This window comes from Calliphora vicina, chromosome 1 (genome assembly GCF_958450345.1).
Source record: "Calliphora vicina chromosome 1, idCalVici1.1, whole genome shotgun sequence".
NCBI lineage: Eukaryota > Metazoa > Arthropoda > Insecta > Diptera > Calliphoridae > Calliphora > Calliphora vicina.
The window spans coordinates 16,619,543-16,643,171 of record NC_088780.1 but is presented as its reverse complement, the minus strand read 5'-3'; the positions used below and the strand labels follow the sequence as shown (position 1 = coordinate 16,643,171).

The following is a 23,629-nucleotide window of genomic DNA, read 5'->3' as shown; positions in this document are numbered from 1 at the left end:
ATAAAGGGTTCGGAAAACTTTAATTTGATATCATTATAAAATTAACAATTTGTATTTACATTGGTTCGTAGTTGGAATGTGGGCTAGAGGAAGGCCCCAAAATCAGTTTTTATCCGAATGTCAAGAAATTTTATATTTAGATAGTACTTGAAAATATGTTCAAAATTTACAAACATACATGTATGGGTTATATATTTTAGTTCAAGAGATATTAATGTTGACAATTTTTTTTAATTTTTGGCTAACTTTTTTTGTTTTTTTTTTTTGATGTGGTCCGTCACCTAGATTACATTTTCTTTAAAATATCAGCTATATTTCTGATGAAATTTTGAATAAAATAAGATCGTAGAACCGAAAATAAGAAATAACTCAAGGCGTATTTAACAAGGTGACAGCACTTCACTTTATTCACTTATTTTTTTTATATAGAGTTTGACATACGGGCGAATACTTTTTTATATATGTAGTTTGACATTTGTGCGTGCTATTTCTATAATCAGCTGTGCTGCCGATGGACCTTATTAAATGCACCTTGAAATAACTCTTTTACAATAATGTTCAATTCGCAATAACTGTCATTTATCACAGTTTTAACAATCTGGCAACAATTTGCTGTATGTAATCAATGAGAGTGCATTACAGTTGTCAAGAAGAAGCACAATTAAGAAAAATCAAAATTAACAGAAAGCGCCAACAATTTTTAATCGAATCAACCATTTTGTGCAAATTTCTAAAAAAAATAATTGAAATTATTGTTTTAGATTAAAATAATCTTTAAAAATGTGGAATAATTTCGAGCAATCTCCTCTAGAAGATGAAACCATATCAAATGCTTTCTCTTCGCGTGGAATTTTTCGCATAACCAGCGATGATGAGGTACAATGAAACTAAATTCTTTGTTTACTGTTTTTATTTGCAATTTTTCTACATTTTATTTGTTTTGTTAGGTTACCCAATATCCCCAGGTCCAGGCCTCGGTACAAAATACTAAAATGGTTATATCCATTGATAAAACTGTATTTTTACTGGAAGATGAAATGATTGCCAAATGCAGTTTATTGGCGTTCAACACCAACATTGATGTACTGGCCATTTCCCAAACGGGCAATTTAATTGTTTGTGGTCTGAGTGATGGTGAAATTCATGGTATATTTATTAAGGGCATACCACTGTTTAGCCAAAATATTAAACAGACGGATGTTAATATTATTGGTGGGAAAACGTTTGCGGGCATACAGCAAGTTGGCAATAATTTTTGTTTGACTTGCACGAATGGTAGTGTTTATAGGTGAGATCAATCAGGATAATTAATAAATTATACAAAACTCTGAACATATGTACAATGTGCTATTGCATTTAATTAAAAATAAAAGATGTTAAAATGCTAAAATATACCCTTTCTAGCCTGTCTGAGATAGATGAATCCAGCTTGGAATCATATTTAAATATCTCATTAAGCGAAAATGAAACCATGTCATGTGCTGAAAATCTTTACAATGATGTTGCTGTAAAGCGCTTATTTGGTATTAGAGGTTTAAATGAAATTACGGCAGCCTTGTTGATAAATCAAAATTTTGATTTTTTCAATAATCAATTACCAGAGCAGGATCCTTTACTAATAGCTGGCACACAGAATGCCATCTATATGAGATCGTCACAAGATGATGTAGTGCGTCTTAATATACCGCAAAGTTATCAAGGTGTAAAAAATATTTACAATCTAGAGAATTTCATGTAAGAGTAGTTGTGCAAAAAACAAAAAAATGTCTTTAAAAAAAACTGAATATTTTTTGTAGTGTTATTTTAACTAATTCGGGCCACCTGTTGGAATTGTGTCCCTTTACCAAAATCTTGTTTTTTGCCTCGTCTACACAAGAGGTTTTAATAGACGACTTGATAGTTATGGAATGCAGTGATGAAAATATAGAATTTTTAACCTTAACTAAACCTTCGCAGGATCATGAGAGATCGATAAAGATATTAGATTATCCAGGTAAGTAAATATAATAACTAATAACCATATTATAATATATGTTTGCATATTTTCCCTTGAATTATTATAATTTTTAGCTCTCAAATGTCATAATGAACTAGATGTTACCGAACACTCCTGGCTGGTGCAACAACCAAAATGTTCTGTTAATTTATATTATTTCAGTTGTTTGCAGTGTAATGTCAATAACTTTCCTTCGGTTTTGGAAATGTTATCAGTTTCGGAAACCCATCCTAGTGAACGTTTTAAAAAATTAATTGCCAAAGGCCATTTGGAGGAAGCGGAGGTAAATGAAAAACATAATTTGATTTAAAACTACTGGCAAATATTTATTTGGTGTGTAATTCTTTATTTTTTCAAGGTTTTTGGCACTCAATTTGAACTATGTTTACAACCCATTTACGAAGCTAAAGCAAAAAAGATTTTAGTAGAAATGGATAGCTTGGGAGAGGTAAGTTTTCTTCTTAATTGATTAAATAATTGCAGTGAAAATTGTAGTTCTATCGTGTGCTTTTTTGTTTAAATTTATGCTCCATCGTGGATCCTTTTATATTGAAAATTTTACATGAATCTTTACATGATCTTTTTATATTCAAAATTTTACATCAATCGTGGATCTTTTTATATTCAAAATTTTACATCAATCCTGGATCTTTTTATATTCAAAATTTTACATCAATCGTGGATCTTTTTATATTCAAAATTTTACATCAATCGTTTATCTTTTTATATTCAAAATTTTACATCAATCGTGGATCTTTTTATATTCAAAATTTTACATCAATCGTGGATCTTTTTATATTCAAAATTTTACATCAATCGTGGATCTTTTTATATTCAAAATTTTACATCAATCGTGGATCTTTTTATATTCAAAATTTTACATCAATCGTGGATCTTTTTATATTCAAAATTTTACATCAATCGTGGATCTTTTTATATTCAAAATTTTACATCAATCGTGGATCTTTTTATATTCAAAATTTTACATCAATCGTGGATCTTTTTATATTCAAAATTTTACATCAATCGTGGATCTTTTTATATTCAAAATTTTACATCAATCGTGGATCTTTTTATATTCAAAATTTTACATCAATCGTGGATCTTTTTATATTCAAAATTTTACATCAATCGTGGATCTTTTTATATTAAAAATTTTACTGCAATCGTGGATCGAATTATATTGAAAATTTTACATCAATTGTGGATCCTTTTATATTGAAAATTTTACATCAATTGTGGATCTTTTTATATTCAAAATTTTATACCAATCTTGGATCTTTTTATATTAAAAATTTTTCATCAATCGTGGATCGAATTATATTGAAAATTTTACATCAATCGTGGATCTTTTTATATTCAAAATTTAACATCAATCGTGGATCTTTTTATATTCAAAATTTAACATCAATCGTGGATCTTTTTATATTCAAAATTTTACATCAATCGTGGATCTTTTTATATTCAAAATTTTACATCAATTCAAAATTTTACATCAATCGTGGATCTTTTTATATTCAAAATTTTACATCAATTCAAAATTTTACATCAATCGTGGATCTTTTTATATTCAAAATTTTACATCAATCGTGGATCTTTTTATATTCAAAATTTTACATCAATCGTGGATCTTTTTATATTCAAAATTTTACATCAATCGTGGATCTTTTTATATTCAAAATTTTACATTAATCGTGGATCTTTTTATATTCAAAATTTTACATCAATCGTGGATCTTTTTATATTCAAAATTTTACATCAATCGTGGATCTTTTTATATTCAAAATTTTACATCAATCGTGGATCTTTTTATATTCAAAATTTTACATCAATCGTGGATCTTTTTATATTCAAAATTTTACATCAATCGTGGATCTTTTTATATTCAAAATTTTACATCAATCGTGGATCTTTTTATATTCAAAATTTTACATCAATCGTGGATCTTTTTATATTCAAAATTTTACATCAATCGTGGATCTTTTTATATTCAAAATTTTACATCAATCGTGGATCTTTTTATATTCAAAATTTTACATCAATCGTGGATCTTTTTATATTCAAAATTTTACATCAATCGTGGATCTTTTTATATTCAAAATTTTACATCAATCGTGGATCTTTTTATATTCAAAATTTTACATCAATTCAAAATTTTACATCAATCGTGGATCTTTTTATATTCAAAATTTTACATCAATTCAAAATTTTACATCAATCGTGGATATTTTTATATTCAAAATTTTACATCAATTCAAAATTTTACATCAATCGTGGATCTTTTTATATTCAAAATTTTACATCAATTCAAAATTTTACATCAATCGTGGATCTTTTTATATTCAAAATTTTACATCAATTCAAAATTTTACATCAATCGTGGATCTTTTTATATTCAAAATTTTACATCAATTCAAAATTTTACATCAATCGTGGATCTTTTTATATTCAAAATTTTACATCAATCGTGGATCTTTTTATATTAAAAATTTTACTTCGATCTTTTTATATTGAAAATCTTTTATTAATCGTGGATCGATTTATATTGAAAATATATATTTTTTAGAACAACCCAGACATGGCAAATGAACGCTTTGTGGAGCTCATGAAACTTTTACAAAACATTAAAAACAATGAATTCTTTAGACAACATCGCATGTTTAATTTGCCCACACGTAAAATATTGGAAAAGTATTTGAAAGAAGTTTTAACTCATTTGGATGAAGAGGTAATATATAGCTATACATATTTAAAAAACCTAAATAGAAAGAAATAATATAAATATTCCTCACATTACTTTCCAAGGACGATGAACAACATATTTTAGAAATTGTGGAACAATTAGATCGTCTCAAAACGTTGGCCATCATAGATCCATACGAAATTAATGGCGATTGGCAAAAATTCGTTTATCATCCCAACTTAATCAAGTATATAACTTCATTATTTAAATCCGATATGCCGATGGCTTGTTTAATATGGAAAAGACACTCAAGTGCCTTGTTGCCACAACTCACGGAAAATAAATTACGTGAACTGTTGAATCTAGTACCCAATGATACAAAACCATTCAATCTTTTACAATGGCTACGGCTATTTGTGCCAATTGTTAGTAATACTCATCCCAATATAATGCCTTCAATAACAGAGTGGAGCATACAAAAGATAAGATCTTTGCAATATGCTGAACATTGGCCGGAAATTGGTTTGGAATTTTCCACTAAAGTTACGCAAATATTCGAAGACATGTATTTTATGCATTCGGATGTAAAAAGGCAGCATGAGCGTAATATAGGCAAACTAAGAGATGTGGTGAATGCTTTGGAGGATTTGTTTGTATTGAAGAAAAGTTATAATTTAATATTTACTTTGGATAATTATTTGCAAGTGAGTTTTGTTTAAAGGTTTTGGCAAAATAGTTTTAAATTTATTGTATATCATTATTATAGGACAGCATAGATGAAACGGCCAAGTGTATTTTATTGCGTGTGCATTTGGATAATCTTAAAAGTTTGGTCAATGATTTTCTGTATCCCATTTACCAAGAAAAAGGCACTTCTCCGGTAGCGGCCATAAGACGTTACATATCATTATTGGTGGCCAGCAGAAATTCTTTTTCCACCTGGCTGGAGAGATCGGTGGCCTGCATAGAACTTTTACACAATGAAGATGATCGTTTAGAATCGGCTTTATTGGTTTTACAGGTACATTTTTCATTTCTATTAACAAACATTTAAAATCATCATATATTTTTAAGAATTCTCCTGTACCTTGGCCCGATACCGTGGCTCCTTTAATTAAGCTGCGCTATTCTACCCATCCCTTGGCTTTGAAAATCAATACCGAATATGAAATTCAAGTTATCAAGATAATGAAGGCCAAATATGGCTGGCCTACGGATGTGGCTTCTGATATTAATTTGAATTTGTTTATGTTTCGTATTGTAAAAATGGATTTGCCCGATATGTTGGAAGATATTAAGGTGCTTACCAAGGCGGCGCCGGAAATTGCCAGTAGCGCTAATTCCAATTGTTGTTATCAAATGGTTAAACATGGTAAACTGGAAGTGGCTTATGAATTTTTCAAAACCCTTAAAGCAGATAAAAATTCCCAATATGCTGTAGAAGTAACTGAATTTTTTGCGGTAAGTAGTGGTTTTCTTTAAATTACAACAAAATAATATTATTCCGAAAACTCCCCACAACAATTAGCATCTTTTGGAAAACTCCAATAACAGTTTTAGCGAATCTCTAGAAGAACAACGTAATCTTATAGAATTTTATAAGCTCATCACCCCTGTTAACATGGCATCTTCTCAAAAACGTTTAAAATCCATACAAAATAGTTTTGTTCTAAGAAACAAATATCAATTGCCTATTAAGGATATTAACCAGCTGGTATTGCTAGAAGATCGCCTTAAACTTTTGGATGAGGGCATAGAAAATATAATTAAACGCAGCCAGGGTGGTGATAATATTTGTAAATACTTTACCGCCGAAATAAGTGAGCTAGCGACAGCCTTAAATTTTGCCAAAATGTTTGGTGTTAAACGTTTGTGTCAGCGCATGAAATGTTTAATACTATCCTGTGCTCTTACCTACAATATAATGGAAATTGCCGATTGTAACATGGAGACCAAAGATGATTACATTGATATGGCTTTGGAGCTAATGGCCCAACAGATACAATTCACAAAAGGTTCTCAGTCCAGCACTTTGACTGCCTTATTAAACGATAATGATCCCTTGGCATTCCTCTTGGCCTATGAGCTGTTGGTGAGAGCATCGCTCTTTGAGCAAACACAAAATTGTGATCTGGTTGAGTTGATTAACTATGTGCGCATTGCTAGTAGTACGTACTCGCCCAATGAAATCGACAGTTTTTATGAGGGCCGTGAAAAAGCTATATCCAAACTGATTTGTGAAGCTATAGATGCGTCAGAAATTGCCGTGGGTGATGCTACTTTGAATTTTACGGCAGCTATGAATAATTCGTTTGATGTTAAACCAGAAAATCCAAAAAAGAGATACTCGGTTTCATTGTTCGATGAGGTTTTGCCCATGCCGCAGCAGCAGACTCAAAATAAGGTAGGTTCACAATAAAAAGAACCAAGATTAAAAATTTTCACAATAAAAAAATCCACGATTGATCAAAAGTGTTCACAATAAAAAGATCCATGATTGATAGAAAATGTTCACAATAAAAAGATCCAGGATCCACGATTAATCAAATATTTCACAATAAAAAGATCAAAAATATTCACAATAAGATCCAGGATCCACGATTGATCAAATATTTTCACAATAAAAAGATCAACAATTTTCACAATAAGATCTAGGATCCACGATTGATCAAATATTTTCACAATAAAAAGATCCAGGATCCACGATTGATCAAATATTTCACAATAAAAAGATCAAAAATATTCACAATAAGATCCAGGATCCACAATTTTCACAATAAAAAGATCAAAAATTTTCACAATATGATCTAGGATCCATGATTGATCAAATATTTTCACAATAAAAAGATCCAGGATCCACGATTGATCAAATATTTCACAATAAAAAGATCAAAAATATTCACAATAAGATCCAGGATCCATGATTGATCAAATATTTTCACAATAAAAAGATCATCAATTTTCACAATAAGATCTAGGATTCACGATTGATCAAATATTTTCACAATAAGATCTAGGATCCACGATTGATCAAAAATTTTCACAATAAAAAGATCAACAATTTTCACAATAAGATCTAGGATCCATGATTGATCAAATATTTTCACAATAAAAAGATCCAGGATCCACGATTGATCAAATAGTTCACAATAAAAAGATCAAAAATATTCACAATAAGATCCAGGATCCACGATTGATCAAATATTTTCACAATAAAAAGATCATCAATTTTCAGAATAAGATCTAGGATTCACGATTGATCAAATATTTTCACAATAAAAAGATACAGGATCCACGATTGATCAATTATTTTTACAATAAGATCTAGGATCCACGATTGATCAAATATTTTCACAATAAAAAGATCAACAATTTTCACAATAAGATCCAGGATCCATGATTGATCAAATATTTTCACAATAAAAGGATCCACGATTGATAGAAAATGTTCACAATGTTCACAAATTTCCCAATAAGATCCACGATTAATCAAATATTTTCACAATAAAAAGATCATCAATTTTCACAATAAGATCTAGGATTCACAATTGATCAAATATTTTCACAATAAAAAGATGCAGGATCCACGATTGATCAATTATTTTTACAATAAGATCTAGGATCCACGATTGATCAAATATTTTCACAATAAAAATATCAACAATTTTCACAATAAGATCTAGGATCCACGATTGATCAAATATTTTCACAATAAAAAGATCCAGGATCCACGATTGATCAAATATTTTCACAATAAAAAGATACAGAATCCACGATTGATCAAATAATTTCACAATAACATCTAGTATCCACGACTGATCAAATATTTTCACAATAAAAAGATACAGGATCCACGATTGATCAAATATTTTCACAATAAAAAGATCTACATTTTTACAATAAGATCTAGGATCCACGATTGACTAAAAAGATCCATGATTGCTAAAAAGTTTTCACAATAAAAAGATCAATAAAAAATGTTCACAATAAAAATATCCACAATTGATCATGCAAATTTGGAATATTCCTATTTTCAGGTCACCTATAGCGAACATTTACATATTGTCAAATTTGTTTCGCGCACCCTACTCTTTCTGGTCATAACCGCACCCTCCACCAATGGACTGTTTGCCAAGCTGAAAGAAATGATTTTAAAAACAGCAGATCCCTCAATAGAAATTGATCTGGATAGTGCTAAAAATGATTTCTTTTTATCGCTCGAGCATTTAATAAAAAATAAGATACACGATGTTTGGTATATAATGGCACAATATCTGTTGGACTATCAAAAAAGACACAATTGCAAATTGATCAATGGAGATTTTATATCATTACAAATGGCCCGGGTATTCAGGAATGTTATGTCACAAAAGGAGGTTAACTTTTTGGGTAAATACATATGAAGAAAACAAAAGTTGATATAAAATGTTATGCTTAAAAACAATTTCACAGAATTATTTGTTATGTTAACGGCTGATTGCTATTCTAAAAATTTGCTGGAGAAATTGGAGAATGATTTGAGAACGGATCAGCAAAAGGTGAATTTATTAACTTTATCCGAAATGTATAATGTATACTTTGAGGAGATAGACAATGTGGAGGCCATAAGAAATAAGTATGTATCATGATAGTTATTATCTCTTTGCTATGTAATGAATTCCTATGTAATATTTCTTTTTTGTGGCAGACGCATTAAACATTATTACTATTTGGAATTTTGCAAACAAGATCCTTCTATTAAGGGTAAATTTAATGCTGAAATCGATAGTATCGAACAGCTATTGAAGGAGTTTCATAACAAGCAATTGGATGTTCATTTGCTGGAGCGCATGAGCAGAGATTTTCAATTGGATTATCAGAAAATGTTGGTGACACAGGTGGGTTTTGCAGAATTATTATTTTAAAATAGAATAAAGAGAGAAAAAATATATATTCTTTGCTTAAATTAATAACTAAAGGTTGGCTAAATGAAAAATTAAATAAGTAATAAGTTAAATACAATAACATTGTAAATGAATGCTGGCATAAACTATCTCCATAAAGAGTCCAAAGCGCCTGAAACGGCATTTAATTTATTTTCAATGTTAACGGTTTTTTTTTTCTTCTATTTTTTGTTTGCCTTTAGGTGGTGAGCATTTTACAGGCTCAGGAATTGCAGTATGATATAAAAACCGATGGTTTTGGCGATGAAGAGCTGGTAATGATTACCACCGTGGAGAATATTAGAAGTTTATGCCAACCTTATATAAATGAAATCAAAAATACTGATTTATTGACATCGAAACTAAAACAATTTATAGAAGAGGTAAGTAAAATAAGACTTGTATAATAATTTATCAAGAAAAGCACCACAATTGGAATGATGAGTAAGATTGAAATTTATTGGTATAAAAATATGTATACTGAAACATTTCATTTGTCCGTTATTCTAATATTAAAAATTAATTTGATTATCTAGTACAGAATATCAAAGGTCACAAAAATGGTTGAAACGTGATTAGTATTATGTTCAGTGTGGTGAATCCTTGAGGTCCTTAAAGGTTAAAGTTCAGTTTTTTTTAGATAAAAATTTTATAATTTGAAAAAAAATTTGATTACTATAGCTTTAAAAAAAAAACATTCATAATATGTTTTAGAAAAAATTTATTGAAATTTTTATATTCTGGAAAATTTCAAAATTTTTTTAAAAAATTTCAAAATTCAATTTTTTTTTTTTTTTTGGAAAATTCTTTACAATAAAATTATTGTTAACATTTCATGTTTTGAAACGATTTACAATTTTTGTTTTGGAAAATATTAAAATTGTTAATCCATTAGTTTCTTAAAAATCTTATTTTATTGAACAAACATTTTATAATTTGCACAACATTTACATTTAAGAAGAAAACAAGAAAACTATTTTAGAAAAATTTCAAAATTTTTTGAAAAAATATAAAAATTCAAATTTATTTTAATTTTTTGGAAAATTCTTTACAATAAAATTACTTCAATATTTTTATTTTTGAAAATATTAAAATTGTTAATCCATTAGTTCCTTAAAGGTCAAAGGTCATAAGAAATAATTTTATTGGACAAACATATTATAATTTGCACAACATTTAAGATATTTCAAAATTATTTTAAAAAAACTATTTCATTAAAATTTTTTTGAAAAATTTTCAAAATTATTTTTATAAAAAATATTTTTTACAAAAATAATCATTAACATTTCATTAACTTTTTTTCAAGTTTCATTGAAACTTTAATTTGTTAGAAACAATTTCAATATTTTTAATGGAAAATATTAAAATTTATTTTAATGTTGTTTTTAAAATCCATATTAGTTTTAAAAAACTTTCACTCAAATTTTTAGTTTCATGAAAATTTCATTCAAATTTAAAAAAAAAAATTATGTATTATTTTTAACAATTTTCAATATATTTTTTGTTTTTTTTTTGAAAATATTAAATTTTTAATCCTTAAAGTTTTTTAATTGTCATTAAAATTTCGTGGAAAATATTTCCAAATTCAAAAGAAATGTAAGTTTAATAAATGAATTATGCATTTGACTTTTCCATGCAATATTTCATATACTCTTCAGATATAAAAGTTTTTTCAGTTTGACCTTTAAATATTTCATAACTGAAGCGTTTGTTCTTTTGATCATAGTGAAACAAAAAGACAGTGTTTAAGCAGTTGACTGAAGACATGCATTTTTCTACATTTTGCAAAAACTCATTTAAAAAACCAGTACAAATCGAGGGCTGCCAAAAACGATTCTGAAAAGATTTTACGTTTTACATAATTTGCTCATGTCAAACATACAACATAAATTTTACCTTGGGTATATCTGCTACGGCTTTTCGTTCTATGGGTTGCACAATAATTCCATCTTTGATTTTATAGCCAATATAAACATCTTCAACATTAGATAAATATGATTGCAGCCAATATGTTAAATATCTGTGGTCTTTATGTTTCAATCTACTCCACATTTGCTTAGAATATACAAAACGACAACTATTGAGAGCATCGATATCATCACTAAATATTAATTAAAGATAATATTATGTAGTTTGTAAAACTGTGAATTAATTGTCTATTGAGCGAATAAATAATATTTACAAATCTTTGATTTCTTCATTGGAATCGATTCCTTGTATTTCGCCTGTGTAAATAATATCATATTTACCAAAGTTACTTCTTTGTATTCCAACTAGTTTAATGTTGTCATCACCTGGTTCATCTATATTTGGTGGATTATCGGGTGAATCTATAAAGATATTACAAAATATTACATACTAGTAGACCGCCCGGCTTCGCCCGGCAGCATTTACTAATTTTAGTTCTTCAAGTTTCTCCAACTTTCTCGAAATTTTCAGGAGATGATTTGTAAAGAAAAAAAATCTAAAATTCCAGGTAAAACTCGGAATTTTTTTTGAGTCCAGTAAATTGTAATAAAAAAAGCTCCCTAAAGTATGCAGTACAAATTTAGATATTTTATTTGCAAATAAATAAGAACAGGTTGGTATGAGTGGTTTGAAGAAACATGAAGAACTAACATTAGATAAACTAGTTTTATATAAAAACATAATGTTACAACATTTTCGCATATGGTTTTCATATTTACTTATTATTTCACACACGATTTAGTCACTTAATCACTTTAATTTATTGTAAATCAAAATTCAATGGGAAAAAACTGCCAGGGAACAAATTCTCGGGGAATTTTTTAATCATAATTGGTCTGAATATATTAGGACATTATGCCAATATGACTTAATAGCAAACCGTGTGAATCCCCCAAATATGTACATACCAGTAAATAACAATTTGTGGAATCGGCCGTGATGTGTTTCAACTGCTCTCAACTCATGTAATGACTTATCTTCTCCTTCCATTACCATATATAAATTGCCATTATAACGTTTCAACTGCTCTCAACTCATGTAATGACTTATCTTCTCCTTCCATTACCATATATAAATTGCCATTATAACGTGATACCCGTATCTTTAATTCATTGTTTTTATAATATGATTCCATTAACTGGACTAAAGTGACACGTCTTGTAATTACTTTAGTTTTTTGTATATTTTCAACACCATCACGTTCGGCAGCAGAGGTCATGTCATATTTAAGTGATAAATCGATGTATCTTGAATACATAGAGCTACGGCTTTTATATTTTTCAAAACCTTCATTTAAGTCGATTGGATATACATCCAATTTTGGGATTTTCAAATAGTTAATTCTATTGGCCTTTGTAATTTTTCCATAATTATATTCGTAGAGCGCAACCAAATTGGGCTTTGAGAAAAAAACACTATTCTCTTTATATTTGCTTAAAGATTGTGGAGTTATTTCATATAAAAACATTTTGTTGTTATTATATTAAACTTGTATTTATTTATTTTATATTAAGATCAATTTCCTTTTATCTCTGATATTGTTAGAAGTCAACAATGTACTACACATAGTAAATTAATAAAGTAGCGACAGTACTACAACAAATAAAACATTTACAGAAACAACAGGTACTTTGTTTTTGTTAAAAGGTAAGTGAACTGTCAAAGTTGCCTGTTGTTGTTTTTGCTTATGGGTTTGTTGTATTTTTCGCCACAACAACCACAAGTGAATTGACAGTTCAAACTGAATAAAAACATAGCTGTTCTACTGAGTCTACATTATTAATTTACTTTGGTACTACACAAACAAATTGTATCAAGGCGAATTTATACAAGGTGGTTGTAGTTCTACAAAAACAACAAATGGTCTTAACAAATGTCAAAAAACAGAAATTAAAAATTAAACAAATATGTATTAAAACTAAATATAGTGTAGATAATTGAATAGTGAGGGCTTTACTTGTTTATGCAAAATATAAATATTTTGTTAATTAGCTTTGAATATATAGATATTGAAGTATAAAAACAAGCTTTGACAGATGTTAGAACCAAACAAGCGAAAAAAGAGTAATCAGCTGATTGACTGACTCCACCTTGTATAAATTCGCCTTGAATTGTATCATGCAAGGTGTATTTAATAAGGTGCCATCGGCAGCACAGCTGATTATAGAAATAGCACGCACAAATGTCAAACTACATATATAAAAAATATTCGCCCGTACGTTCGGATGTCAAACTCTATATATAAAAAATAAGTGAATTCGCCTGTATTTATTTCAATTCGCCACTGCTGTCACCATGTTAAATACGCCTTGGTATCATGCATAGAAATGCCAAACGGGGAATCCCGTTGCCGAAAATCCCGGGGTTTTCGGGATTTCTTAAATCCTGAAAATTTTTTGTTTGTATTTTAGGTCATTACGAAAGTTTTCAGGGGGTACCGTGTCAACATTTAAAAAAAAAATGATATTCTAAGGGACACTCTAATGTACATAATTGTGGTTTCATTGCATCTATTGCAAAAAGCCGTTTAGTTTACAGCATTCACATGCCAGGTATTCGTGCCTTGAATGCCATACAAACAAATTTTCACTTAATTTTAGGAGGCCTGAATATGTATTTCCATGCAAATCCCATATAGGTCTGCACAGACATGGTTATACCGTTTAGCGCCAAAAAACCCCTATACCTCCGAGGGTTAATGTCGTTCTTTTACGTATTTCAACCAATTGTTAAATGTCATTCTTTTTTATATTTTTAAACATTCACTGGTAACAAGAGTTAATGCATATTTTTAGGCGCATAATTTTATTTATACTTAAATGCATGAAAATCCGTTCCATAGCTATATCTCCTACACAGTGTTGGAGATATACAGTATTGGCCATAACTAAAGCACCCCCTCAATGGATTTTTTTGATAAAAACTGCTTTTTTGGGATGTATTTTGTATATATTTTATTAACTAATATTGTTAATGTTCATTTAATATTCATTTAGTAAAAGACAATTTTATTAAAAATTAATTTAAAATGATAAATCATATAAAAACTCAAACCGTATCGGACAAAACAAAAGCACCCTCTTATAAGATGTTTAAAAATTTGACTCGGTACTGCATATTTGCAATGTGAGTTATCGGGAATCACAATGAATGGACTTAAAAATTGCAAAAGATAAAAATATAGGAAGACGTAGTGTGCAAAATTTAAGTTTTATACAGTTTATTGTGAAAAAAAAACAATGACAAGGAACAAGTACTCCAGTGAATTTAAAATTAAAGTTATTGAAGACTGGAAGACGGGCTTATCACTACATGAATTTAGTAAAAAATATTCAATTAACAGATCAGTTATTTCCAGGCTCGTTTCAAAATTGTTTAAGACTGGTCGAAAATCTCCGGTGCATTCTGGAGGTCGTTCGCGAAAAAAACACGATATTATGATTCCTTGATCAAAAGAGCAATACAAAAAGATCCTGCAGCATCAGCTATTCAAGTACGAACAAGTTTAGGATTATGCGTTAGCGAAAGAACAATCCGTAGAAGAGTAATAAAAGCCCGATTATTCAGCTGACGACCAGCAAAAAAAAACATTTCTATCAGCTAAGAACAAGAAAGCTAGACTGAAATTTGCCAAAGCCCACATCGACTGGAGTGTCCAAAAATTAAAGACAGTACTGTTCCCTGCCGAATCCAAATACAACTTAAAAAGTTCCGCTGGAATAAGGCGTGTACGCAGACCAAAAGGAGGAAGACTGAATCCTAAGTATTGCAAAGGAACAATTAAACATGGAGGAGGCAATGTAATGGTCTGGGGTTGCTTTTCTGGTCAAGGATTTGGGCCAAATCATAAAATTTATGGGATTATGGATCGGTTAATGTACCGTGATGTATTGAAAGCAGTAATGTTGCCTTATGCCAGTGAAGAGATGCCAATTATAGGGAGCTTCCAACAGGATAACGATTCTAAGCACCCCTCCAAAGTTTGTAAGACTTGGCTACACAGCAATAAGATTCAAGTTCTTCATTGGACTGGTCAATCTCCCGATCTCAATCCTATTGAGAACTTGTGGCACATTGTTAATATGAAAATAAATCGTGAAAATTGTTGAAATAAAGATCGGAAATTTTCACGATTTATTTCATGCCGTTAAAATAGCCTGGGAAGGAATATCGAAAAACGCCATAAAAACACATCTTCTATGCCAAGAGATGTTCTTGTGCCATCCAAAACAAAGGATTTGCAACAAAAAATTAACTAACATTTTTTTTTATAGTATATCCTTGAAGGGGTGCTTTAGTTTTGTCCGTTTCATATTCTACCTTAAAATATTTTTTGATTTTAAGTTACCTCTTATAGAAAGGTTAACTTTGAAAGTATTTGTTTATCAATACTTAACATATTAACAAATGAAAATAATACATAATAGATATTTAAAACTTTGATTTTATACAAAAAAATACCATATGAAAAAAAAATCATTGAGGGGGTGCTTTAGTTATGGCCAATACTGTACATACTATTTTTTTTTTTGGGTTTTTCTTTATATTACACTGCAGCCACACGATCAAGTTTTTCTTGATAGTCTTTTACATATACTGTTTGTCAAAATTTATAAAAATTGAAAGCGGTGACGTAGGCAGCACGCAACTTGAAAACAATTTTAGTACAAATTGGACATAAAAATGTAATCAGCTGTTTTCTTGAATGAAAATTTGAACACCAACTTGAATGTGAAATTGAATGCAAGTTCGTTTCAATTCTTAAAAATGTGAGTGTATTAGTAAAAAAGTGTGAGTGTATTAAAACTTGAAAGGCAAAACTTGATCGTGTAACCCCCAAGTTAAGTATTTTTTCTGTGGAAATCCCCTTGAATATGAAATAAAAATCTTTATTAATTAAATTTTGTATTTATATTTATTAAAATTAAAAATAAAAAATCAGTCCTACTGCTTTCATAAAAAACTAAAAAAACTATATCTTATATAGATTCAAAGAAATGTAAGTTTGATAAATGAATTATGCAGATACATATATGTAAAGCTACGTGTACACGGTTGTCAGATTTTACGTTTAACGTTGTCAGAAAAATGCTCTGAAAATGGTTAACACAACCATGTGAACTTATGTTGATACATATGGTTGTTAACCATTTATTGAACATCTTTCTGACAACTTGTAAGATCTGACAAGCGTATATCAGAGGCCTAAGTGAATAAATAAAAACTTCTTAACCATTTGATTTTTCCATGCAATATTTCATATACTCTTTAGATATAAAAGTTTTTTCAGTTTGACCTTTAAATATTTCATAAGTGAAGCGTTTCTTTTCTTCATCATAGTGAAACAAAAAGACAGTGTTTAAGCAGTTGACTGAAGACATGCGTTTTTCTACATTTTGCAAAAAGTCATATAAAAAACCTGTACAAATCGAGGGCTGCCAAAAACGATTCTGAAAAGATTTTACGTTTTTTTAATTGCTCATGTCAAACATACAGCATAACATTTACCTTGGGTATATCTACTGCGGCTTTTCGTTTTATGGGTTTCTCAATAGTTCCATTGTCGTTTTTATAGCCAATATAAACATCTTCAACATTAGCTAAATATGATTGCAGCCAATATGTTAAATATCTGTTGTCTTTATATTTCAGTGTGTTCCACATTTGCTTTGAAAAGACAAAACAACAACTATTGAGAGCATCGAAATCATCACTAGATATTAATTAAAGATAATATTATGTAGTTTGTAAAACTGTGAATTAATTGTCTATTGAGCGAATAAATAATATTTACAAATCTTTGATTTCTTCATTGGAATCGATTCCTTGTATTTCGCCTGAGTAAATAATATCGTATTTACCAAAATTACTTCTATGTATTCCAACTAGTTCAATGTTGTCATCATATGGTTCATCTATTTTTGGTGGATTATCGGGTGAATCTAAAAAGATATTATAAAATTAGTAGAAATAATGGACCTATACAAAAAAACTCAAATTTGGAAAGAAACGAGTTAGGGCCTTTCTATTTTAAGGTTACCTTAATATAGAAAGGCCCTAACTCGTGTTTTTTTTTTTTTTTTGGTAAGCCCAGATTTTTTGATAAATGGTCCGCTCATATATCATATTTAGCCAAAAAATCTCGACTTAAAAAAACAGGAGTTAGGGCCTTTATGTATTAAGGTAAAGATATATTCGTCTATGTACTATAATCTTATATATAAAAAGAAGTTACATTTTGATGTCACCACTAACTGCGAAAACGGGTCGATCGATTTCAACCAAAATTTCAGGGTACGTTGGGGATGGTCTGTAGATGGTTTATGTTTGCACGAAATCGGCATAGTGGTTCCGGAGATACGGCTGGACCGACTTTTATAAAATTTTCAGTGAATCTTCAGATTTTTAATTTTCGGTCTGTGGGCGGAGGGGCGTGGTAAAATCAAATTTTTACACTATACCGCTAATGACACTGACTGCCGAAACAATGAAATACAAATCGATTGACACAGTAATGAACGAAGAACAAGCCTCAATTATGCTACTGAAACATTGAAGGTTGGATCACAGATAATGTTTCTCTGCAACATAAACGCGCCAAAATTATGCAACGGAACACGATTGACCATCAAAAAACGTTCACCAAATTTAATTGAGGTAAAAATCATCGGTGGCAGGTTAAAATGCGAAGACGTAATGATTTCACGCATACCAAAGATTTCCAACGACAAAGCATAAGGCCAATCGTTGACTATTGCTGGCTTACATTTGGAAAATTCATGTTTTGTATGTGGTTTGCTCCCGAGTAAATAAGAAAAAAGAAACGTATATCCCCTGTCCTTAAGATGAATTCATAAATATAATATTCCATTTGCCTTAAATACATCCGTTTAATTGCTTTAAGGGCATATCATGCCACTGTACTTATAGATATCTGCTACAACTTTGTCAAATGACCACCTCAGTCTTTCGGGTGCGAGGGAGTCCGTTCTTTTTTTGTCCGACACTGTATATTCAGATCGAGATGTAATATAAAACAGAATTATTGTAAGCGCCAGCAACGCGGACCGGGTTCAGCTAGTTATTTATATTTTTATAGTGAACGTTTTTGTAACCGAATGAAAATTTAAAATTATGCCATTAACATACATAAATATAATACATACCAGTAAATAACAATTTTTCCAATCGGCCGTGATGTGTTTCAACTGCTTTCAATTCAAATAATGACCCATCTTCTTCTTCCATTACCATATATAAATTGCCATTATAACGTGATACCCGTATCTTTAATTCATCGTATTGTCTCTTATAATAATATGATTGCATTATATTGACTAAAGTGCCACGTCTTGTAATTACTTTAGTTTTTTCTATATTTACAACACCATCACGTTCGGCAGCAGAGGTCATGTCATATTTAAGTGATACATCGATGTATCTTGAATACATAGAAGAGTTACGGCTTATATATTTTGCAAAACCTTCATTTAAGTCGATTGGATATACATTCAATTTTGGTATTTTCAAATAGTTAATTCTCTTCGCCTTTGTATTTTTTCCATAATTATAATCGTATAGCCCAACCAAATTGGGCTGTGAGAATAAAACACGTTTCTCTTTATATTTGCTTAAAGATTGTGGAGTTATTTCATATAAAAACATTTTGTTGTTATTATATTAAAATTGTAGGTATTTATTTATTTATTTTATATTAAGAAGAATTTCCTCTTATCTCTGATATTGTTAGAAGTCAACAATGTACTACACAAATAAATTGTATCATGCAGTTATGTTATGTTAAAGGTGATTCCCCTATTTTCAAATTTAATTAACGGGTCGTCTGACTCAAGGCGAATTCATAAGGTAAAGTACGCGGCTCAACAACAAATGCAACTATTTATACAAAAACAACAGGCATTTTAAATTTGTTAAAACACACAACTGTCAAAAAATTATGAATGAATTTAAAAATAACAAATACTCGTGCTATAATACACATAATAAATTTGTATTTCGTATTTTTGCTCGCATGTTTAAAATTTTGCATAATTTTTTTACTATTTATCTCTCTCTTTTATACTTTTTTTTAATTTTGTAACTATCTAATAATAATCTTAAACATAAACAAACTTTTTGACAGTTGGGTTGTAAACAGCTGATGCTCACCTTTTTAAAATAGCTTGGGTTGCCAATTTAAAGAATATGTAACTGTCGTAATAAACGTGGCAACTCCATCTTTATATGTTTACGAAAAATAATGCAATGAAAGAAAATAGAAACAAGTTAGAGTATGTACTATATTCAGCTATGCCGAATCTTAAACTCCCACCACCTAAATACGATGAAAACCAGAGACTTGAGCAATTTAGTTGCGCAAGTCTAAAGAGTTTTAAAGGAATCAGTACATTGGTTCTACCAAAGTAAATTAATAAAGTAGCGACAGTACTACAACAAATACAACATTTACAAAAACCACAAGCAATTTTGTTTTTGGTTTAAGGTCTGAGCTGTCAAAGTTGCCTGTTGTTGTTTTTGCTTTTGGGCTTGTTGTATTTTTCGCCACAACAACCACAAGTGAATTGACAGTTCAGACCAAAGTAAAAAAAATAGTCAGCTGTTCTACTGAGTCTACATTATTAATTTACTTTGGGTTCTACAGTAGTTCTATAAAACACTTATTAGTTCTACAATAACATTTTGGAAGCGGTTTAAGAACTTTTGTTTTTTTTTTTGGAAAAATAAATGAAATTTGTTCTAGTATTTATTAAAATTCATGTATTTACATACATATTTTATTTTTATTTAGATCCACATCTATTTCTATGAGTTATATTTGTGTGTCATCGAAATCCTGTTAGACTACAATGCTGTGCCCAAAGAAATGCAAGTATGGACTAGTATATTGCACTTTCTAAAACACAAAATGACCACCAGGCGTCGTAATCGACCTGGTCAGTTGGAAACCGATATGTGGTTTGAATCGCAAAAGGAAATTGGAGTTTTACCCAAAATCTCACGTTATCGTTTACCCTTCAAACCCATAGTCGAGCAGCCCTTGAAAGATATCTTAGATACTGAACTGAATGTGGATAATTGTGAGAGTTGGTTCCCATTGATACAAATGCATATGATGTTAAAGGGTTCCACCGATATAGCACATAATTGTGACTATTTTTGCATGTCGGCGGTGAAAAATTCTATAGGGGAGTATAAGAATCGGGATGATTCAGAAACTTGGCATTTACAGCCTACAAATAATGCTTTTCTCAAGTCGGTAGGTTTTCTTACAATATACATATGTTTGTGTTCCAAATAAAATTCACTTATTTACAATTAATTTATTCTTAGATCTTACGTTTGGTCAAACATGTCCATAATCCCTCTAAAGCTTTCATGATCTTATATTTTGTTTCCAACTATGCTCCCGATGGGGCCGATCAAGTGGAGGCTTCTTATGAATGCTATAAATATGCCTTGAAAAACGAAAAACTTATAACAGATCCCAAATGTCAAGAGCAATTGTCGAAAATTAAACGCAAATATCCCACACTAAAAACCCAGCATTTGCTTTATGTTTATGGCTTGACCGATGAGAAACTTATGCGTTTGATAGAGAATCCCTCGGAGCTTATCTATCATTTGTATCATCTGGATGTAATACTCAAGGGTGGTAAATTGGATATAAATGCTGTGGTTAAGGAAATTGCTGAACTGCATGAGTTAAATGTGGAACCCATACAGTTTAAGTTGCTGCAAAAATGGCTATCATTTACCGTAGACCAACCCGATGGCACCATATTAGATGAGACCTTGTTTGAAGATCAAAATTTATCGGAAAATAGTTCGGAAGAGTTTAATAATGCCGCCGAAAATGTTATAAGGTATGGAAAACTATCGCCAAAACTAATACGATTAAATTAATATTTCAATCTGTTTTCCTTTTCCCTACAGAGCTAATTATATAATAACCAGCTGGCCTAAAGAGGTGGCAGTGCAATTTTTGGTAGCCAATATCTTTCCTCCCGATGGGTAAACTTACATTTTAATTTGAATTTATTTGTATATTCTTACTAAAATTAAACTTCCTTTACAGCTCCGTTAACACCTCCAAACAGCTACAGATGTATGAGTGCTATTTCAAACTCTATGATGGCAGCAGTTTCTCCTTTGACAATATGTTTAGCCAAAAGCAGTACATCACCATTAAGTGTGTACATGAGCTTAAGAAATTGGGTTACAATTCCAGTCTGGATAAATTTGCCGAGAGCAATAAAATCGATATACTTAAAACGTTGTGGCAAAGAAAATCGCACAATCCCAATACTTTACAAATATTGGCCAATATTTGTTTAGGTTTCGATATTTATTTGTCCAAAATTTGGAATGGCATTTTAAAACGTATGGTCATGCTAAAAATGATTAAAGAATTGAATGCTTTAGTGGATGTGTTGTCTTGTAAACCGGAACTATTGCACACTGAAGGTTTGATAATGGCCTGGGATTGTGTTTTATTGGAGCCGTTTATAAATGCCAATCAAACGAAATCTTTTGAACAGGAGGAACAATTGTACAATACTTTATTTAGATTGCAGGTAAAGTAGAGAGAAATTGTCAGAATGGAGATAAAAATTATAGTTTTATTAACTATTCTGTTTCTTTTTCAGAGTTGTCCCGTAGTACATTCCTTGAATCTGTTTAGATTTGCTGAAAACTGTTTGCGCTTAGATCGTCCTCATATGGCTGCCATATTTTTGGCATTTTGTAGAGCCGACGAACAAAAAACTAAAATCAAAAAGGTTTGCTTTCTAATAACACATTTACCTATCAGAAAATTTAATCTATAATTTTCACATTTCAGCTTATTACTTTGCGCAATGATAAAATGCGCCAGGATATTTTGGATTTAGAAGATGTGGGCATTTTGTCTTTCGTTTTAAACTTTGCTCTTAAAGAGTTGAATTTATAAATTATGTATATTTTTAAGCACTCAATTTCAAATGAAATACAACATGGAAATAGTATTAAATTATTGTATTATGAAAATTATGTGGTTTTCTTTTATCGTGATTTTGTTGAATATTAAAATTTAGTGCATAAATGCAAATGCAGCAGTTTCTTTAAAAAAAGAGTGAAAATCTGTGATCACTTCATTATATGAAAAACTAAAATTGGCTGCCGTTTCTTAAATAGAGGTCCAATTAAAAAAAGAGTTCAAATCTGTGATCACTAATATTATTCAATAAAACTCTTTAGAAATCGATTTTTATATGAAAATCTAAAATTGGCTGTAGATTCTTAAATAGAGGTCCAATTAAAAAAAGAGTAAAAATCTGTTATCACTAATATTATTCAATATAACTCATTAAAAATCGATTTTTATATGAAAATCTAAAATTGGCTGTAGTTTCTTAAATGGAGGTCCAATTAAAAAAAGAGTGAAAATCTGTGATCACTAATATTATTTGATAAAACTCTTTAAAAATCGATTTTTATATGAAAATCTAAAATTGGCTGTAGTTTCTTAAATAGAGGTCCAATTAAAAAAAGAGTGAAAATCTGTGATCACTTATATTATTTGATAAAACTCTTTAAAAATCGATTTTTATATGAAAAACTAAAATTGGCTGTAGTTTCTTAAATAGAGGTCCAATTAAAAAAAGACTGAAAATCTGTAATCACTAATAAAATTTGTTAAAACTCTTTAGAAATCGATTTTTATATGAAAATCTAAAATTGGCTGTAATTTTTAAATAGAGGACCAATTAAAAAAATAGTGAAAATCTGTGATCACTAATATTATTCAATAAAACTCATTAAAAATCGATTTTTATATGAAAATCTAAAATTGGCTGTAATTTCTTAAATAGAGGTCCAATTAAAAAAAGAGTGAAAATCTGTGATCACTAATAAAATTTGTTAAAACTCTTTAAAAATCGATTTTTATATGAAAAACTAAAATTGGCTGTAGTTTCTTAAATAGAGGTCCAATTAAAAAAAGAGTGAAAATCTGTGATCACTTATATTATTTGATAAAACTCTTTAAAAATCGATTTTTAT

General features: G+C 29.7%; 3 protein-coding genes across 3 annotated transcripts; 1 reads left to right on the top strand and 2 right to left on the bottom strand.

The window, feature by feature from the left end:
• Positions 1–695: 695 nt before the first annotated feature.
• rod (rough deal) lies at positions 696–22,615 on the top strand. Its single transcript, XM_065499149.1, has 21 exons — positions 696–876; positions 948–1,288; positions 1,405–1,734; positions 1,797–1,993; positions 2,071–2,279; positions 2,355–2,444; positions 4,563–4,724; positions 4,802–5,383; positions 5,446–5,700; positions 5,754–6,140; positions 6,208–7,083; positions 8,717–9,068; positions 9,132–9,294; positions 9,367–9,556; positions 9,805–9,984; positions 20,379–20,846; positions 20,921–21,453; positions 21,524–21,601; positions 21,666–22,164; positions 22,237–22,368; positions 22,431–22,615. Exons 1-21 carry the CDS (start codon positions 781–783, stop codon positions 22,536–22,538), a joined length of 6,228 nt encoding a protein of 2,075 aa, XP_065355221.1. The 5' UTR covers positions 696–780; the 3' UTR covers positions 22,539–22,615.
• On the bottom strand, positions 11,177–12,824 carry LOC135952052 (decapping nuclease DXO homolog). The gene is made up of 4 exons (XM_065501873.1): positions 12,478–12,824; positions 11,784–11,931; positions 11,498–11,702; positions 11,177–11,437 (listed from the first exon to the last, which is right to left on the bottom strand). The coding sequence occupies exons 1-4, from the start codon at positions 12,563–12,565 to the stop codon at positions 11,216–11,218; spliced, it is 663 nt and encodes a 220-aa protein (XP_065357945.1). The 5' UTR covers positions 12,566–12,824; the 3' UTR covers positions 11,177–11,215.
• On the bottom strand, positions 16,495–19,297 carry LOC135948893 (decapping nuclease DXO homolog). The gene is made up of 4 exons (XM_065498344.1): positions 18,736–19,297; positions 17,364–17,511; positions 17,078–17,282; positions 16,495–17,019 (listed from the first exon to the last, which is right to left on the bottom strand). The coding sequence occupies exons 1-4, from the start codon at positions 19,232–19,234 to the stop codon at positions 16,798–16,800; spliced, it is 1,074 nt and encodes a 357-aa protein (XP_065354416.1). The 5' UTR covers positions 19,235–19,297; the 3' UTR covers positions 16,495–16,797.
• Positions 22,616–23,629: the final 1,014 nt, after the last annotated feature.

Excerpts from the sequence above, each read along its gene's own strand:
- rod (XM_065499149.1), top strand. The coding sequence starts at position 781 with ATGTGGAATAATTTCGAGCAATCTCCTCTAGAAGATGAAACCATATCA. Across the intron at positions 1,735-1,796 it reads TACAATCTAGAGAATTTCAT|TGTTATTTTAACTAATTCGG; the intron begins GTAAGAGTAGTT and ends TATTTTTTGTAG. Across the intron at positions 1,994-2,070 it reads AAAGATATTAGATTATCCAG|CTCTCAAATGTCATAATGAA; the intron begins GTAAGTAAATAT and ends TATAATTTTTAG.
- LOC135952052 (XM_065501873.1), bottom strand. The coding sequence starts at position 12,565 with ATGGTAATGGAAGGAGAAGATAAGTCATTACATGAGTTGAGAGCAGTT. Across the intron at positions 11,703-11,783 it reads AATGAAGAAATCAAAGATTT|TGATGATATCGATGCTCTCA; the intron begins GTAAATATTATT and ends ATTAATATTTAG. Across the intron at positions 11,438-11,497 it reads CCGTAGCAGATATACCCAAG|AATCGTTTTTGGCAGCCCTC; the intron begins GTAAAATTTATG and ends AAATCTTTTCAG.
- LOC135948893 (XM_065498344.1), bottom strand. The coding sequence starts at position 19,234 with ATGTTTTTATATGAAATAACTCCACAATCTTTAAGCAAATATAAAGAG. Across the intron at positions 17,512-18,735 it reads GGAAAAATTGTTATTTACTG|ATTCACCCGATAATCCACCA; the intron begins GTATGTATTATA and ends ATATCTTTTTAG. Across the intron at positions 17,020-17,077 it reads CCGCAGTAGATATACCCAAG|AATCGTTTTTGGCAGCCCTC; the intron begins GTAAATGTTATG and ends AAATCTTTTCAG.